This window comes from Oncorhynchus tshawytscha, linkage group LG19 (assembly GCF_018296145.1).
Source record: "Oncorhynchus tshawytscha isolate Ot180627B linkage group LG19, Otsh_v2.0, whole genome shotgun sequence".
In the NCBI taxonomy this organism is placed as follows: domain Eukaryota; kingdom Metazoa; phylum Chordata; class Actinopteri; order Salmoniformes; family Salmonidae; genus Oncorhynchus; species Oncorhynchus tshawytscha.
Window position 1 is genome coordinate 47511665 of NC_056447.1, and position 19310 is coordinate 47530974.

General features: G+C 43.4%; 1 protein-coding gene across 1 annotated transcript; it reads left to right on the top strand.

The window, feature by feature from the left end:
- The first annotated feature begins 154 nt into the window (after positions 1-154).
- Positions 155-18362, top strand: smc1b (structural maintenance of chromosomes 1B). Its single transcript, XM_024380252.2, has 25 exons — positions 155-345; positions 556-744; positions 2843-2955; positions 3103-3306; positions 3770-4008; positions 4089-4347; positions 5173-5313; positions 5391-5473; positions 7837-8044; positions 8356-8541; positions 8749-8934; positions 9135-9281; positions 9483-9620; positions 9893-10009; positions 10774-10880; positions 12958-13099; positions 13279-13424; positions 13643-13796; positions 14197-14301; positions 14472-14625; positions 15101-15255; positions 16977-17128; positions 17497-17566; positions 17654-17764; positions 17957-18362. The coding sequence occupies exons 1-25, from the start codon at positions 237-239 to the stop codon at positions 18050-18052; spliced, it is 3711 nt and encodes a 1236-aa protein (XP_024236020.1). The 5' UTR covers positions 155-236; the 3' UTR covers positions 18053-18362.
- The last annotated feature ends 948 nt before the right edge of the window (positions 18363-19310 follow it).

Consider the following 19310-nt stretch of genomic DNA (forward strand, 5'->3'; position numbering starts at 1 on the left):
GTTACAGCATAGCCAAGAAATGAAAGTAAATTAAATATAGAACATTTAAATTAATATAATGTAATAAAAAATGTTTTATATATTATAACCTAGATATATTCTAATGTAGATTTAGCAACCTTTTTACCAATGGTCTTATTTGAGTGTTTCCCGCCAAATGAGAAAGCTTCCACTCCGCGGCGCTCTTCTGAGGAAAAACTTGACAAAAACTGTTTTTGAAGACCTAGCTGCCCAAAATGGGTTTTCTAAAGCAGTTGGATGTGGATAATTTTAAGTCTTGGCGAGGGAAGCAAGTAATTGGACCTTTTAAAAGGTTTAACTGTATTATTGGCACAAATGGATCCGGTAAGTTATCTTGAACTTTTGTTTTATCTTGATCAACTTGCTTGCTAGCTAACGTTAGCTTTGCAATGAACCCAATATGGGCTTGCTAAACTTGTCTGCGTTTTAGCATGGTGTGTACTCACTGGCAATACCAGACAGGTAGTGGATAGTTCTGATAATACGTTTCATACATACCTTGCTGGCATTTCACTTTGCAACATCTTTCCATAGGTAAGTCGAACGTGATGGATGCCCTGAGCTTCGTGATGGGGGAACGGGCAGCGACTCTCCGCGTGAAGCACACCAGGGACCTCATCCACGGAGCCCACATTGGCAAGCCGGTGTCCACCACCGCCAGCGTCACCATGCGCTACTGCGACGACAACGGAGAGGAGCTCAACTTCTGTAGGAGCATATCGGGTGAGGTGGATTAAATCGAAGGGCTAGTAACTATAGACTTATTTCATATGAGAAAACAATGTTATCTAGTGGACTCATGCCACTGCCGGCCCGCTCATTAGGCAGGATTTATGAGGGATTCATTAGGCAGGGTTGATGACGCATCTCCCAAAAACAACACATAACACCTCACCTAATTTTGCCCAAAAACAATGAACATTTCTCTCAACCAGTAGCATATGGGTTTTGATGTGATCGCTGATGCCGCCCTTTACTGCAGCACTCCACCAACATTCCGTCAAAAAATGTATCTTAATAACATAAATCATATAGCATAAATAGGATATAACATAAATAGTATTTGGACTTTTCTGTAGCCTACAGGCTGGAGATCAAATGTATGACAATGTAATGAGATGGACACTTTCTACATCATACCGGTTTCTCCCCGATCAAATAGCTTAACCTAAATGGCACCCAATCAAATTCAACCATGCTCTGTCATGTTAACAAATAACATATCCTATAAACAGGACAGGTCAAAGTAAAATGGACAATCAAATGTTGTCCAGGAGTTTCACCCCATTGTCATGATCGGTGGTTTGAAGTTTCTATCCGTCCATTTTTGACAAGGTGATCATAGCCTAAAATAAAATAATTCTGCATTTCCTGTTGAGTAAACACATTGCAAATAAGCTCACAATAACCTCTGATAAAGTTGGGTAGCTGATATTCGGAGCTTAAATAGCCAAATTGATTAGTCACAGCAATAAGGACTAACAAAGCCAATGTAAACAGCCTGTTTTATAAACTGTGGGCTTACTACATGGATAGGCATTCATAAAATTCCATTGCAGGCTGACATGGTAGGCTACACCCCAGTTTCAGGCGTCTGTTTTTGGTCCGGACCGGACTTTTTTGGTGTAGTCCGGACCCGCCTTGATTTCAACATCCACGGACATTGGTCTTTGGTCTGGTCCAAACCAAATCTGAACCAATCATATAAATATATGTTTGGTTCAGATTTTGGGGCGGTCCAGACTGGCCTTGACTTCAACGTTCACGGACATTGATTTTGACCCGCCTTGATTTGGCCCAAACATAGACATCTATAAATTACATCTTTTCAACTTTCATTCAGAACCAAAAATGAGCCTGATTTCAATGTCCGGAAAAGACGCCTTTGCAACTTCCTATAAAATATGTATTTTAAACATCCCGAAAATACACATTTTCACCTTTAATTTAGAACCTAAATAGAACCTAACTTCAACGTCTGGAATGTCTTTTCAACGTTGTTTTACCTTCTGACCTGGTCTGTCTTATTCAGCAAATATTCTGACCTGGTCTGTCTTATTCAGCAAATATTCTGACCTGGTCTGTCTTATTCAGCAAATATTCTGTCCTGGTCTGTCTTATTCAGCAAATATTCTGTCCTGGTCTGTCTTATTCAGCAAATATTCTGTCCTGGTCTGTCTTATTCAGCAAATATTCTGACCTGGTCTGTCTTATTCAGCAAATATTCTGTCCTGGTCTGTCTTATTCAGCAAATATTCTGTCCTGGTCTGTCTTATTCAGCAAAATATTCTGACCTGGTCTGTCTTATTCAGCAAATATTCTGTCCTGGTCTGTCTTATTCAGCAAATATTCTGACCTGGTCTGTCTTATTCAGCAAATATTCTGACCTGGTCTGTCTTATTCAGCAAATATTCTGTCCTGGTCTGTCTTATTCAGCAAATATTCTGTCCTGGTCTGTCTTATTCAGCAAATATTCTGTCCTGGTCTGTCTTATTCAGCAAATATTCTGACCTGGTCTGTCTTATTCAGCAAATATTCTGTCCTGGTCTGTCTTATTCAGCAAATATTCTGACCTGGTCTGTCTTATTCAGCAAATATTCTGACCTGGTCTGTCTTATTCAGCAAATATTCTGTCCTGGTCTGTCTTATTCAGCAAATATTCTGACCTGGTCTGTCTTATTCAGCAAATATTCTATCATGGTCTGTCTTATTCAGCAAATATTTAGCAAAATTTTTATCCAGTAGTGTATGTAAATAGTAGCTCAACTAATGATTGTGCTACTTTACTGTACTGTATGCACTAATGTTGTGTATCTTCCAGGGGACTCCTCTGAGTATCGCATCAATGGCAGACAAATCACCCTTGCCAAGTACACAGAGGAACTGGAGAAGATAGGCATTGTGACTAAAGCTAGAAACTGTCTGGTATTCCAGGTAAGCAAACACACACACACACAACTGCTAGTATTTTATCATAATTCATAATGTAGCTAATTACAGTGCCATTCATTAAAGTACATAAGAAATTCTGAGACAGTTTAATAGTGACCTCTGTTTTATATTTCCTGTGACTCCATACAGGGGGCGGTGGAGTCCATCGCCATGAAGAACCCCAAGGAGCGGACCAAGATGTTTGAGCGCATCAGCCAGTCTCTGGAGCTGTCTGATGACTATGACAGGAAGAAGGAGGCTCTGCAGAAGGCTAAAGAAGACACGCAGTTCCACTTCAACAAGAAGAGGACAGCCACCGCAGAGAAGAAGCAGGTCTCATCAGAGAAAGTGGAGGTAGGATAAGAACACAGAGAGGGGATATTCTCCATTTATCTGTCATAAGACTTAACATAACACTGTCGTAACAGTTAGTAAATGACAACTTGCTTTTTACCCAGTCACATTAAATCATTACGACAATCTGGAAATGTGGTTAAAAGTCATGGAAAAGTTTTGGAATTTCAATTCACAATGTTTATTGCTCAATTCATATATATGCTCTTAGGCTCCCGAGTGGCGCAGCGGTCTAAGGCACTGCATCACATTGCTAGAGGTGTCACTACAAACACCCTAGTTCAAAACCGGCTGTGATTGGGAGTCCCGTAAGGTGGCGCACAATTGGTCCAGCGTCGTCCGGGTGTGGTCGGTGTAGGCCGCCATTGTAAATAAGAATTTGTTCTTATTAACTGACTTGCCTAGTTAAATAAAGGTTAAATACATTTTTTTAAATGAACCCTGTCCCTCTCTTCATCCTCAGGCCCAGAAGTACCAGGAGTTGGTGGACGACCTGAACCAGGGGAGGCTGCAGCTAAACCTGTTCCAGCTGTACCACAACGAGCAGGGCCTGAGTGCCCTGTCAAAGACCCTGAGGAAGAGACAGGAGGCTGTGGCCGGTCAGAAGACAGGACTGAATGGGTGGGAGCAGAGCATCAAGGCCCAGAAGAAAGAACATGGACGCTTTACCAGAGAGCTGCAGCAGATTGAGAAGGAGATCCGGTGGGTAGGAGTCAGGAGGGAGAAGTGTGTGTAGAAGAGGTGTATGTGTTTATTACTAACTAAACTAACCTCTCCCCTAGTGGGCAGGAGCAGACCCTGTCCCTGCGTCGGTCCCAGTACATCAAGGCCAAGGTGAATACATCCCACCACCTAAAGAAGGTAGATGATACCCGTGGGGCCCTGGAGAAGAGCCAGAGGATGGGTGCCAAGAAAGAGGAGGAGCTGGCTGAGTTCCATCAGGAGCTCCAGGAGCTGGAGAGGGCCTGGAGGGACTATGAGAGACATGCCCAGGAGGAGTTGACCGACCGGAAGGCTGACATACAGCTGGAGGAGGAACAGGTAATAAGAGAGACACCACAACACAACATAAAGAGAGACCTAAGACAACAACATAGCATGGCCGCAACACATGACAACACAGCATGGTAGCAACACAACATGACACAAACATGGTAGCAACAAAACATGGTACAAACATTATTGGGCACAGACAACTGCGCAAAGGCAAGAAGGTAGAGACAACAATACATCACACGAAGTAGCCACAACTGTCAGTAAGAGTGTTAATGATTGAGTCTTTGAATTAAGAAACTGTCCAGTTTGAGTGTTTTTTGCAGCTCATTCCAGTCGCTAGCTGCAGCGAACTGAAAAGAGGAGGGATTTCAGCTTATGAAATATGGGACCAACACTTTACATGTTACGTTTATATTTTTGTTCAGTGTAGTTTAGGTCCATGTGCTGTGTGTGTGTGTGTTTTTTTTTCACCTTTATTTAACCAGTTAGGCTAGTTGAGAACAAGTTCTCATTTACAACTGCGACCTGGCCAAGATAAAGCATAGCAGTGTGAACAGACAGCAACACAAAGTTACACATGGAGTAAACAATAAAGAAGTCAATAACACAGTAGAAAAAAATTAAAAAGGTGTCTATATACATTGTGTGCAAAAGGCATGAGGAGGTAGGTGAATAATTACAATTTTAGCAGATTAACACTGGAGTGATAAATGATCAGATGGTCATGTGCAGGTAGAGATACTGGTGTGCAAAAGAGCAGAAAAGTAAATAAATTATATACTGATGGACTATGTACAGCTGCAGCAATCGGTTAGCTGCTCAGATAGCAGATGTTTAAAGTTGGTGTGTGTGTATATTCTGTGTGTCTAGTTGGAGCGCTATAAGGAGCTGAAGGAGCTGGCCAGGAAGCAGGGGGCCCTCCTGTCCCAGCAGACTAAGAAGATGCACTGGGAGGTCAAGGCTGACCACCAGAAAATCGAGTTTGACCAGCGGAGGAAGAAAGAAGTGGAGGTAGGTACTAGAGAGTGTGTGTGTGTGCGTGTTTGTGTGAAAACAGAAATTGGTGTTGACTTTCTCTGTGTATATAGGTAAGCATTAAGCACAGCCATACTCAGCTGGGGGACTTCACCAGGAGAGCAGATAAACTGGAGGAGTACACCAACACCTGCAAGTAAGTCATGTGTTGTGGTGTATGTTATTGGTTACTGATGAGTGAAAAAATAGATACAGTTGAAGTCGGAAGTTTACATACACCTTAGCCAAATACATTTAAACTCAGTTTTTCACAATTCCTGACAATTAATCCTCGTAAAAATTCTCCGTCTTAGGTCAGTTAGGGTCACCACTTTATTTTAAGAATGTGAAATGTCAGAATAATAGTAGAGAGAATGATTTATTTCAGATTCACATTCATCACATTCCCAGTGGGTCAGAAGTTTACATGCACTCAATTAGTATTTGGTAGGATTGCCTTAAATTGTTTAACTTGGGTCAAACATTTTGGGTAGCCTTCCACAAGCTTCCCACAATAAGTTGGGTGACTTTTGGCCCTTTCCTCCTGACAGAGCTTGTGTAACTGAGTCAGGTTTATAGGTCTTGCTTGCACATGCTTTTTCAGTTCTGCCCACAAATTTTCTATAGGATTGAGGTCAGGGTTTTGTGATGGCCACTCCAATACCTTGTTGACTTTGTTGTCCTTAAGGCATTTTGCCACAACTTTGGAAGTATGCTTGGGTTCATTGTCCATTTGGAAGACCCATTTGCGACCAAGTTTTAACTTCCTGACTGATGTCTTGAGATGTTGCTTCAATATATCCACATAATTGTTCTTCCTCATAATGCCATCTATTTTGTGAAGTGCACCAGTCCCTCCTGCAGCAAAGCAACCCCACAACATGATGCTACCACCCCCGTGTTTCACAGTTGGCATGGTGTTCTTCTGCTTGCAAGCCTCCCCCTTTTTCCTCCAAACATAACAATAGTCATTATGGCCAAACAGTTATATTTTTGTTTCATCAGACCAGAGAACATTTCTCCCAAAAGTACGATCTTTGTCCCCATGTGCAGTTGAAAACCGTAGTCTGTTTTTTTATGGCGGTTTTGGAGCAGTGGCTTCTTCCTTGCTGAGCGGCCTTTCAGGTTATGTCGATATAGGACTCGTTTTACTGTGGATATATATACTTTTGTACCTGTCTCCTCCAGCATCTTCACAATGTCCTTTGCGGTTGTTCTGGGATTGATTTGCACTTTTCTCACCATAGTGCGGTTGTTCTGGGATTGATTTGCACTTTTCTCACCAAAGTACGTTTATCTCTAGGAGACAGAACGCGTCTCCTTCCTGAGCCGTATGACGGCTGCGTGGTCCCATGGTGTTTATACTTGCCTACTATTGTTTGTATAGATGAACGTGGCACCTTCAGGCGTTTGGAAATTGCTCTTAAGGATGAACCAGACTTGTGGAGGTCTGCAATTTATTTTCTGAGGTCTTGGCTGATTTCTTTTGATTTTCCCATGATGGCAAGCAAAGAGGCACTGAGTTTGAAGGTAGGCCTTGAAATACATCCACAGGTACACCTCCGATTGACTCAAATTATGTCAATTAGCCTATCAGAAGCTTCTAAAGTCATGACATAATTTTCTGGAATTGTCCAAGCTGTTTAAAGGCCCAGTCAACTTAGTGTATGTGAACTTCTGACACACTGGAATTGTGATACAGTGAATTATAAGTGAAATATTCTGTCTGTAAACAATTGTTGGAAAAATTACTTGTGTCATGCACAAAGTAAATGTCCTAACCGACTTGCCAAAACTATAGTTGGTTAACAAGAAATTTGTGTAGTGGTTTAAAAACTAGTTTTAATGATTCCAACCTAATTGTATGTAAACTTCCGACTTCAGCTGTAGTTACATATCACAATATTATTTTGGACGCTAGTCGGCTGTGCCTGTGCCAAAACTCAGCTATTTTTTATCCTATAGTGTGTTCTCCATCTTCTTTTAAAATATTGAATCAACATGTTTTCAGGACTTATTTCCATGACTGATCAAACTCATTTTATAAGTCTATCTGCAGCAGACATATCATGAGCAATATGTTTGGAACATCAAATTGCAATAAAAACTCAGTAACGAATCGCAATACATAGAATCATGAGAACCACGATACATATCGTATCGGCATCTAAGTATCGTGATAATGTCGTATTGGGAGGCCCCTGGCAATTCCCACCCCTATTGTATGTATGTGTTGCTGTTATTTTTTGAAGGAGAACACTACTTAAATACATTTGTCAGTGTTAAGCACCCCATTCTTTATAAAGCTTCTCTTGGCTGTGCTGACATACTAAACTACTGAGAGAGAGAAGGAGAGAAAGAGAGAGAATGAGAGAGCGAGAAGGAGAGAGAGATAGAGAAGGAGAGAGAGAGATAGAAAATTAGAGAGAGAAGGAGAGAGAGAAAAGGAGAGAGAGAAAAGGAAAGAGGGAGAAAGAAGGGAAAAGAGTGACAAACTGTATTTGTTTTTCTTCTGTTCAGGAGCTCTCTGGAGGAGTCTCGTCAGCAGGAGGAGGTGCTGTCTGCGGAACTGCAGAGAGGGAGGGTGAGGGGGGAGGAGGTGAACCAGGAGTTAGGGGAGGTACTGGGAGAGCTGCAGAACGCCAGGCTGGACAGCCAGGAGAGTAAGAGGCAGCAGCAACGCAACGAGGTCCTGGAAAACCTCCGCAGACTCTACCCTGACACACTGGTGAGACATCCCTAGACATCCCTGTCTCACTGCCACCAACACCTCATTAGATCAAACTGGGAAAATATAATCTTCCATAGTGCACCCCCTCCTCCCCCCTCATCCCTTATTGCAGTCATTTGAATGTGAGCTTGTAGGGATTGCCTTGGTAGCAACCTTGTTTAGGATCTAGTAGAATCTTGAGATATTTTAAGATCCTGTTACTAGTATCCAGTAAGATCTATCTAAAGGTCTCGTAGGATCTTCCAAAATCTTTGTCAGCATCCAGAGGAAGATTTCTGCCAGGGTGTATTTGTTCCTCTATTTCCCAGTTTGGTCGTCTGGTGGACCTGTGCAGCCCCATCCATAAGAAGTACCAGCTGGCCGTCACCAAGGTGTTTGGACGCTACATGAACGCCATAGTAGTGTCGTCAGAGAAGGTGGCTCGGGACTGCATCCGCTTTATCAAAGAGGAGAGGGCCGAACCAGAAACCTTCTTACCCATAGATTACCTGGACGTGAGTCAGTGGACAAAGAAGTTGAGATTGTTTGTAGGCCTACTCCTTAATTTAAAAAACAACAAAACGGCAGCTCCGCTACATTTGCTATAAAGCTGAGGGATGGGGGATGGAGAAACACGACCAGAACTAACAACAGAGGCTTTGATTAACACACCCAACGCACAAACCTCACTGAGGCTGTCCCACCTCCCTGTCCCTTCCCAGGTGAGCCCTCTGAATGAGCGGCTGCGCGGGGTGCGTGGAGCTAAGATGATGGTGGACGTGGTGCAGTGTTCCCCTACCGCTCCTCAGCTGAAGAAAGTCATCCAGTTTGTGTGTGGCAACGCTCTGGTCTGTGAGACACTCAAAGAGGCCAGAGCCATCGCCTTCGACGGACCTGAGCGACTCAAGGTGAGTTAGTCAGTCATTCAGCTTGTTTGAGGGCTATGGGTTTCATGGAGATATATAGATCAGTAATTCTGCGCAGTCCGACTGCAATGTACAGTAGACAATCTCAAACATGCACAATTAGTCAGTCAACCAGCCAGCCAGTCAGAGTTCCCCCCCATCCACTTTACTGTGGTAGCACCCACCTCGATATTTTCCCCCAGACGGTGGCTCTGGACGGTACCATGTTCTCCAAGTCAGGGGTGATCTCTGGGGGCTCCAGCCACCTGCGGAGCAAGGCCAGGCGCTGGGACGAGAAGGACATGACCAAGCTGAAGGAGCTCAAAGAACAGCTGACTGCAGAGCTACGTGTGAGTCTGGGTCTTTGCACACGTTCAGAATCTAGATTTTGAAAGTCTGGGAATCTAATAATTTTTTTATTATTGTAAGTCTTGATTCTATGGTATGCATTGCAAAACCGCAAACTTATTCTCTCTGGCTCAAGGAGTGTAGTTTTTCTGACCAATTATCTGAGACAGTCCTTTATTTCCACTTCCTGTGTCATGTGACAGGGTCTGGTGAAGCTGAAGCGTAAGGAGCCTGAGCTGAAACAGATCCAGTCTCAGGCTCAGGGGGTTCAGACCCGTCTGAAGTACTCCCACACTGAACTGGACACCCTCCGCAAGAAGAGCATTCCCAACTGCCACGCGGTAAACTACACTAACACTGTTACTGTAACTTACTCTGACTACACCATCTGCAAACCACCACTTCTACTTGAATTCAACATGTCTACTTATTTTTACTCCAAAAAGAGCATAGTAAGCCATCGACCGTTTTTCAGTCTTGGGTGATGTTTTTGAGTTTTGAAAATGTATGCATGCGCTCTACAGTAGGTCTCAATACTGTAAGAGTTTTCTCAATCTGTGGCCCATGTCGCGCACATCTCATGTCTTGATAACTTGCATGTCTCTCCCTTCAGGAGATGTCTCGCCTGGAGGCTGAGCTGGCCAACGTGGAGTCTCAGCTGGAGATGCAGAAAGAGAACATGGAGATCAAGGAGCTGGAGATGAAGAAGCTCCAAGACAGGATCAACCAGGTCAGGACGCACTGCTACCAAGACTATTTAGAATAATGTCTAAATTGGCAGGTAGCCTAGCGGTTAAAAGCATTGGGCTGGTAACCAAAAGGTTGTTGGTTTGAATCCCTGAGACAGCTAAGGGAGAAAAAACTGTCGATATGCCCTTGAGCAAGGCACTTAACTCTAATTTCTATCGTAAGTCGCTTTGGATAAGAGCATCCGCTAAATAGCAGACACCTGTTATTAGTGGCGTGTCATAGCTAACACAAACAACACCAAGGTTTTACATCAATTAGCAGACGCTCTTATCCAGAGAGACTTACAGTCGTGAGTGCATATATTTTCAAAACTCAAAAACATCGCCCAAGACTGAAAAACTGTTGATGGCCTACTATGCTCTTGTTGGAAAAGAAGAAAGTAGACACATGTTGAATTCAAGTGGGAATTGAACCCAACACTTCAAAGTGGGAAGTGCCATGCTCTACCAACTGAGCCACATGGGACTATACTTTCACATAATTTAGTAGACACTCTTATCCAGAGAGATTTACAGGAACAACGTGCCCTGGATCAAGATCACATTAACAGATTTTAAACGTTGTCGGCTTGGGGATTCAAACCAGTGACCTTTTGATTCCCGGCCAAACACTCTAACCACTAGGCTACCTGCCGCACTACCAAATATTTGTAGTATGTCACTGCCATAGAGTAGGAACGTTCTGCCTACTATGTCTAGGGGGACCAGGTTCGTGGTCATGTTGTTGTTATTGTTCTGTGTTCAGATGGAGGACGTGGTGTTCTCAGACTTCTGTGCTGAGATAGGAGTGGCCAACATCAGGGAGTATGAACAGGAGCATCTCAAACAGCAGCAGGATGTAGACAGGAAACGGTATTGGACTGGACCTCCCCACATTACATACAGTACATATGGTCTATGGAACGATGATGCTAACAAGTTTATATGGACTGATTGTACAGTATGCTTGTTCTTATACGGTGTACAGTGCATTCGGAAAGTGTTCAGACCCCTTGACTTTTTCCACATTTTGTTACATTACAACCTTATTCTAAAATGTATTTTAAAAAATAAATGTAAAAAAATCCCCACATCAATCTACACACAATACCTCATAATGACAAAACAAAAACAGGTTTTTAAAATTTTTAGCAAATGTATTAAAGATAAAAAATGGGAAAAAATTACATTTACATAAGTATTCAGACCCTTTACTCAGTACTTTGTTAAAGCACCTTTAGCAGCAATTACAGCCTTGAGTCTTCTTGGGTATGATGCTACAAGCTTGGCACACCTGTATTTGGAGAGTTTCTCCCATTATTCTCTGCAGATCCTCTCAAGCTCTGTCAGGTTGCACGGGGAGCGTCGCTGCACAGCTATTTTCAGGTCTCTCCAGAGATGTTTGATCGAATTGAAGTCCGGGCTGTGGCTGGGCCACTCAAGGGCATTCAGAGAAATGTCCCGAAGCCACTCCTGTGTTGTCTTACATGCTGAACAGACACGTCGCGTGCGCGAGCGTCGCAAATCCATGTTATTCAATTATTGCACCCACACTGCTCGAGCGCGCCAATGAGCGTCTGCGATGCCAATGGCTAAAATAGAAGTAATTCCTATTTCTGACGTAGATCGCGCTGCAAGTCCTGCCTCTCCTCATTAGTTTATAGAAGCAGGTACCCACCTGCCATCTCCTCATTGGTTATACCCACGTGGGTGATTGAAAGACAAAATGTTTTGCCTATCGTTGTGGTAATACTATGAAAGTGTAGATGCCAATCACCATGTAAATTCAAAGATGAAAAGGCCTGGAAGGAGGAGAGATGACTAGAAACGATTCAGTTGGCCGTTTTATGTGTGGATTAATTGTCGGAGTAGAGGACCTTGTGCATTTCAGGTAAAATAACTCAATGTTAATATCCAAGGACAAATTAGCGAGCAAGTGTAAGCTAACTAGCTAAATTGCCAAACATGTTTAATGCTTTTCGACCTGTCCCCAAATTAATGTCATTGGTTCAGAGTTTGTTTTGATATTTTAACCTGCGTGCCGTGATCGCGTTTGGTGTAGGGGGACAAAATAAATGTACGATGGAGCATGCGCGCAGCCGGTTTGGGTTCCGTGTTAGCTGTGTGCTTAGGGTCATTGTCCTGTTGGCATTGTCCTGTTGGAAGGTGAACCTTCAACCCAGTTTGAGGTCCCTGGCACTCTGGAGCAGGTTGTCATCAAGGATATCTCTGTACTGTACCCCATTCATCTTCCCCTCAGTCTTGACTAGTCGCCCAGTCCCTGTCGCTGAAAAACAGCCCCAGAGCATGATAGTACCACCACCATGCTTCACCGTATGGATGTAGCCAGGTTCCATACATGACACTTGGCATTCAGGCCAAAGAGTTCAATCTTGGTTTTATCAAATCAGAGAATCTTGTTTCTCATAGTCTGAGAATCCTTCAGATGCCTTTTGGCAAACTCTGGGCTGTCATGTGCCTTTTACTGAGGAGTGACTTCTGTCTAGCCATTTTACCATAACGGCCTGATTGATGGAGTGCTGCAGAGATGGTTGTTCTTCTGGAAGGTTCTTCTATCTCCACAGAGGAACTCTGGAGCTCTGTCAGAGTGACCATCGGGTTCTTGGTCACCTCCTTGACCAACGCACTTCTGCCCCAATTGCTCAGTTTGGCCAGGCGGCCAGCTCTAGGAAGAGTCTTGGTGGTTCCAAACTTCTTCCATTTAAGAACGGAGGAGACTTCGTTCTTAAATGTTTTGGTACCCTTCTCCAGTTCTGTGCCTCGTAACTAAATGTGGCAAAAGTCAAGGGGTCTGAATACTTTCCGAATGCACTGTGTATTGTTCGCAAATATTATTATATTTTTTTCTGGCCATCTCCTCTCCCACATCTCTTTTCTGTCACTGCCTGAGTGTAATCAACCCCCCTCTCTTTTCCCACCCCTCTCCCAGGTTGGAGTTTGAGTCTCAGCGGACCTGTCTGAAGGCCCAGTTGGAGTATGAACAGGGTCAACTGGAGCAGCAGAGGAAGAAGATGAAGAAACTAGAGGAGACCATCGCCAAGGAGCAGTGCAGAGTGGAAGAACAGAAGCAGGCAAAACATACCTCCTCTCCTCCGTTCTCTCCTTTTCTCAACTTCCCTTTCATGTTATCTCCTTTCTTGTCCCTTCATACCTCCCTTCCTTCCCTTTTCCCATCAGCTTCTCAAATCCTCCTCTAAAATCACACAGAATGTAATCCCAGTGTTGTGTTGTTCTCTTGTGTTTCCGCTAGGAGGAAGAGAAGCTGCTGGTGGTGATGGAAGAGAGTCAATCTAAAGTGTTGGATCTGAAGAATCATCTGCTGGGGAAGAAGACCCAGGCTTCTGAGTCTAAGGCCCAGGTGGACCAAACGATGAAGAGCCTTCAGGAGAGCTCCAGGTACTACTGACTGTGGCTGTTCTGCTGTCAAGTTATTTTTGTCCAGTGTATCAAATCGATTGCAGGTCACTTCACTGGTCTCATCACCCTCTCTAAAAGCTGATCTTCTCCTCTCTCCGCCCGATCCCTCTTCCTTTTCTGTTTTCTCTTTATCTCCCTCCCCCTTCTCTTCTTCCTTTCTCTGTCCCCTCTCCGTGTCTAACCCTTCTCCCCACCAGAGAGCAGGTGAAGCTGCAAAGGGAGGTTATCTCAGCTGAGACAGCCCTGGAGCAGTTGAGGATCTGGAAACACAACCTGCTGCTAGGTTGTAAGATCCAGGGCCTGCCCATCACGCTGCTGTCTGGCAGCTTGGACGAGATCAGTGAGGTGCAGGTAGGACAGACTAGAGACCACAGGAGGTTGGTAGCATGTTAATTGGGGAATTACGGGCTCGTCGTAATGGCTGGAGCGAAATAAATGTTTTTTATATGTTTGATGCAGTTCCATTTGCTCCGTTCCAGCCATTATTATGAGCCTTCCTCCCCTCAGTAGCCTCCACTATCAGAGACAGAGTGAGGGGGGGGCATAGACCAGGGTAGTGTGCAGTAGGGCTGTAAAATGCAGGACCTGCCCAGATGACGGGCTGTGTTCACGTTCTCCTTGTACTGAATGTGTATTGTGTACTTGGATGTACAGTTGTTTACCTCTCATATGTGTAATTCAAATTCACTATCGGGGGAGAATGAAGTTCTCTCTCTCTCTTATGTCTGATTGACTGATCTGGCCTTGTCAGCTGGACTCAGAGTCACTCACAGAGAGCACCTGCACCACTATGGACATCTACGAGAGAGAGGCGCTGATGGTCATCGACTACTCTGGCCTGGGAGCTGAGCTGAAGGTAGACCTCATTAATCAATCATCAATCAATACAGTATCCCTTCTCAGTCTCTTAGCTTTAAGAACTGATCAATATCATACAGTTAATGTACTGTATTCACCCCAGAGGACAGTTATGTATCTAACGTTATGCTGTCCAAACGTGTGTGTGTGTGTCTTTATGTCCAACAGGATCTTGCAGGGGAGGAGGTGGACCCCCAGGTAGAGCGTCTTAAGGAGACAGTGTCCTCTCTAGAGGGGGTCCTACAGCGCTCCACAGCCCCCAACCTTAAAGCCCTGGAGAAAATGAGGGTGGTCAAGGACAAATTCCAGGGGGTGGTGGACGGTACAAAGTGCAGAAACACACCTCAATACACCAACTGTATAGTGGCGACACACACCTCAATACACAAACGCTATCGCTTAACTTGTCTTGGCGAGTGTATTGTGGGAACCCATTGAGGGCCCTAAAAAGTTAAAACCCAGAGGAAACAGGTTTTAGTGACAAACTTTTAAGATGCTAGAGTGGCATATTTCAAATGCATTGCAGCATTTGTTCTCCCAATACCACGGTGGGAACTAACTTTTTAGTGCCTACAGATCTTTGATCGACTTATACATGTTAAATAGCCAGTTAAAAAAAAGCCATATTCAGTGAGGTTCCATACATTTAAAAAAACTTGACAGGGATAACACAATAAAGTTAATAACTTTTTTCTGTTGTGGTCCCTTAATTAAAGTTCATGGTGCAATACATATCTGTGTGTGTATGGCTCAATGATGTTCATCTGATTGCCTTTGTCTCCCTCTGTGTGCTCCAGCGTTTGATGCCAGCACCAAGGCAGCCAGAAGGAGTAACCAGGAGTTTGAGCAGGTTAAAGCCAAACGCTTCAGACTCTTCAGTCAGTGCTTTGAACACGTCTCTGTCGTCATCGACCAGATCTACAAACAACTGTGCAGGAACACCAGCGCTCAGGTGTGAAGGCTTTACTCATACAGAAACACTTGTACACACACACACCTGAAAGCAATCTTCATACTACTGTGTAATAGACACACTTATCAGGTTTGTGGTGTGTAGTATGTGTCGTGTTTGTAATGTGTGTGTGTAACAGGGTCTGCAAAAGGTGCTTGAGGTGCTTAAAGTACTTCCATTTGGAGTACCTTGAAAATCGGACATTTTCTCAAGTAGGTACAAAAGTACTTCAATTCAAATGAGAGGAGAACATGAGCAAATACATTTCTGAAAAATATCAGAAAAATGTATTGGTCTTGCAAATTAATTTCCAGGTAGACTACGAAGTTTTATTTCTTCACGTGTTTCGCGCTGTGGTTGCCAGGTGAGCTCACTCATTCCACCCACACTGCCACTGAGCGAGGCAGTGACAGAACTGACTGATTAGGCACAGCCAAACGTCACATTGATAGTCTACAATTGCCCGGCATTTTAGCTATCATTTGTTTTTCAAGAGGACAATGACCCAACACACCTCCAGGCTGTGTAAGGGCTATTTAACCAAGAAGGAGAGTGATGGAGTGCTGCATCAGATGGCCTGGCCTCCACAATCACCAGACCTCAACCCAACTGAGATGGTTTGGGATGAGTTGGACCGCAGAATGAAGGAAAAGCAGCCAACAAGTGCTCAGCATATGTGGGAACTCCTTAAAGACTGTTGAAAAAACATTCCAGGTGAAGCCGGTTGAGAGAATACCAATCGTGTGCAAAGCTGTCATCATGCCAAAGGGTGGCTACTTTGAAGAATTTTAAATATATTTGTATTTTTTTAACACTTTTTTGGTTACTACATGATTCCATATGTGTTATTTCATAGTTTTGACGTCGTCCCTATTATTCTACAATGTATAAAATAATACAAATATAGAAAAACCTGAGTAAGTGTGTCCAAAATGTTGACAGGTCCTGTAGTTTTCCCACCTTTGTTTACCACTACATCACTGAAACCAAGCAATCCGCACCGTGTAATGTGCAAAAAATGCGTCCAAGTTTGACGTTGCGAGCATGGGTGAATCGGCCCTGAAGCACCACATGAAGGGGGAAAGACAACACTGCTTCCTGCGCTGGCGCCACTTCTACATTATGGAGGTTTTTTGGCAATTGCCTCATTCACAGGGTGCCTGCGATATTCAAGCGGCAGCCATGCTCCTGCCATTCTGGTGGCTGATCACATGCCGTTTTCCTCACTGCCCACTCGCCCTTCCCCCGACTGGCGACAATAAAGCTGCCAGTTGGAAGCAAGATGCTTTTTTGTAGATATTAAGTAGTAGATTCCCAAATGGCCAATAAATACAGTCATTAAGTTGGAATTGTGTAGTAATGTGAATAGGACATGTGTTCACCAGTAGGTGTGTCTGCTCATCACTACTCAAATTACAACACCATCATTACTGACTCCTGTATGTAATAAATAAGTAGCGAAACACGTATTATTGAGAGGAACTTGTAAGGTAGTGATGACTAGAAAGTTAGTTCGTTGTTTTCATGAGGTTGTGGCGATATTACAGCCATCTGCTGGTGACTAGAAACAATTGCATAATAGGAAGTATTACAAATTGATGGTCCTTGAAAATAAATATTAGTGCTTGAAAAAGTCCTTGAATTTTACTTACCACTGTCTGTACGAACCCTGGTGTAATGTACGGGTGTGTATATGCCTGAATGTGTGCTGCTCCCTCCAGGCCATTCTGAGTGCTGAGAACCCAGATGAGCCCTACCTGGATGGCATCAATTACAACTGTATTGCTCCTGGGAAACGCTTCATGGCCATGGACAACCTGTCTGGAGGAGAGAAGGCCATCGCTGCCCTGGCTCTGGTGTTCGCAATACACAGGTGAGAGAGAGAGAGAGAGAAGTTCATGGCTGTGGACAACCTGTCTGGAGGAGAGAAGGCCTTCGCTGCTCTCGTGTTGGCTTTACACAGCTAACACACACAGCAGACATGAGATATGCCCATCAGTATTTTTATTTTAACTTTATTTTAACTTTATTTAACTAGGCAAGTCAGTTAAGAACAAATTCTTAATTTGACAGCCTAGGAACAGTGGGTTAACTGCCTGTTCAGGGGCAGAATGACAAATTTGTACTTTGTCAGCTCGTGGATATGAACTTGCAACCTTTCGGTTACCAGTCCAACGCTCTAACCACTAGGGTACCCTACAGCGCTGAACCACTGTCTGATGTTTGTGTTTTCTCAATCAGCTTCCGTCCAGCTCCGTTCTTTGTCCTGGATGAGGTTGATGCAGCCCTGGACAACACCAATATTGGCAAAGCAAGTTGACATTTTAATTGTGATTAAATATGGGCTGTAGCTACGAATATGGCAATATAGCTGACCTGTCTGTCTCTGTGGATGCAGGTGACCAGCTTTATCAGGGAGCAGTCGAGAGAGAGCCTCCAGATCATCGTCATCTCTCTGAAGGAGGAGTTCTACTCTAGAGCTGACGCTCTGCTGGGGGTCTACCCTGAGGTACAGTACCAAAACACCTTTATTCCAGACCATCTTTCTCTCGCGGCCTGGTTCTGCTGCCTCTTTCTCGTCTCTCCTTGCCTTCTTCCCAAAACACCAAAGAAGAACCTAGGTTGCTTTCCTCCAATGTGTCTTGAGAAGGAGGCGAGGATATCAATCCCTGTGACTTAACTGTCTTTCTTTTTCTCTCAGTTTAACGAGTGCATGTTCAGCCGCATGCTGACGCTGGACCTAAGTCCCTATCCCCTGAACGAAGAGAACGGAACAGAGAGAGAGAAGGAGATGTAAAGAAAGAAAGAACGAACAATCAAAGATATACTTTATTGGCCTGATGTGATAGACCCTGACAGCTGATTTCCTGTTTCTCTTGGGATAGTACTAAACCAATCTTCAATTGATTGCCAAAAGCATTCACCTAAAATGTTTGTTTATTAATGTTAATATATTGCTTGTTATGTTGATTTTTATTCCGGAGGTTTGAGGATGTTGTACTCCCTCTCAATACTTTTCTATCATTGTTTAGCTTGAAGCATTTTAATATACCAGGGTTCGATTTCACTGTTTTACTTTATATTTAATATAAATCGTTTCCTCTTTATATTGTCTTTGTGTTCTTTTGGACTGAATTATCTATTCATCATTACAACCCAAAATCCCTGTAATCACACAGATCAAATGGCATTGTGCAATGTGAATAGTGGATAACAGGTGGCAGCAGTGTGCCAGTTTATGAGCTGTAACAAAGGCTTTTCAAATATACCATGTTATTACAGGTCAATGAGGACTTCTGATTACACCCTTTTTTTAATGTAAAAACCAGCCTACTTTAAATATGCAGAAGTGGTTTGGCTGAACCTTCCTATGCCCTGACTGCTGTTTTCAGCTGCATTTGGGTTTCCACTATATACCACATCCACAGTCAAAATTGGCTAGATGGTAATAATTCATGAAAACAAAAATGTGCTTTTTGGTATTAATTTAGGGTTAGGCATAAGGTTAGCAGTGTGGCTAAGGTTAGGTTTAAAACAATTATGTATACTAACCCTGGATTGCTGATGCAATGTATAGGCCACTGAGAATCTGAAGCCAACGTTCACCCATACTGGCAATCCCCAGTAGAAGCAGTCCTCCATAGGAATGTTCAAAGGACAAAATTACTTGTATTTAAAAGGTTGTTTTTTTTTTGTAGTGGGGAAAGTAACATTAGTACTCTTTTTTTTTTAAATACTCGAAGGCGAATATATTTATATATTTTTTCATTTGTATGTTTAGCTCACATAATAATTTAAAAGTATGCATTAAGGTGTCTGTAATAAATCAAACATGTCAAAATATAATCTAGACATGAATGTATGCATTTCTATACCTTCCAACATATTTTTTACAATGGACGAGTACGGTTGCTAACTTCCCTTGGCTCATAATTTGGACCGACGACAAAGATGGCCGCAGGGATTCCCCAAGGGCATAAGGTGAGGGTAAATGGAGGGTGTGTCTTTTAGGAGTTTATTTTCACTGGTTTAAAATGTGATTTTAAACCAGTGAT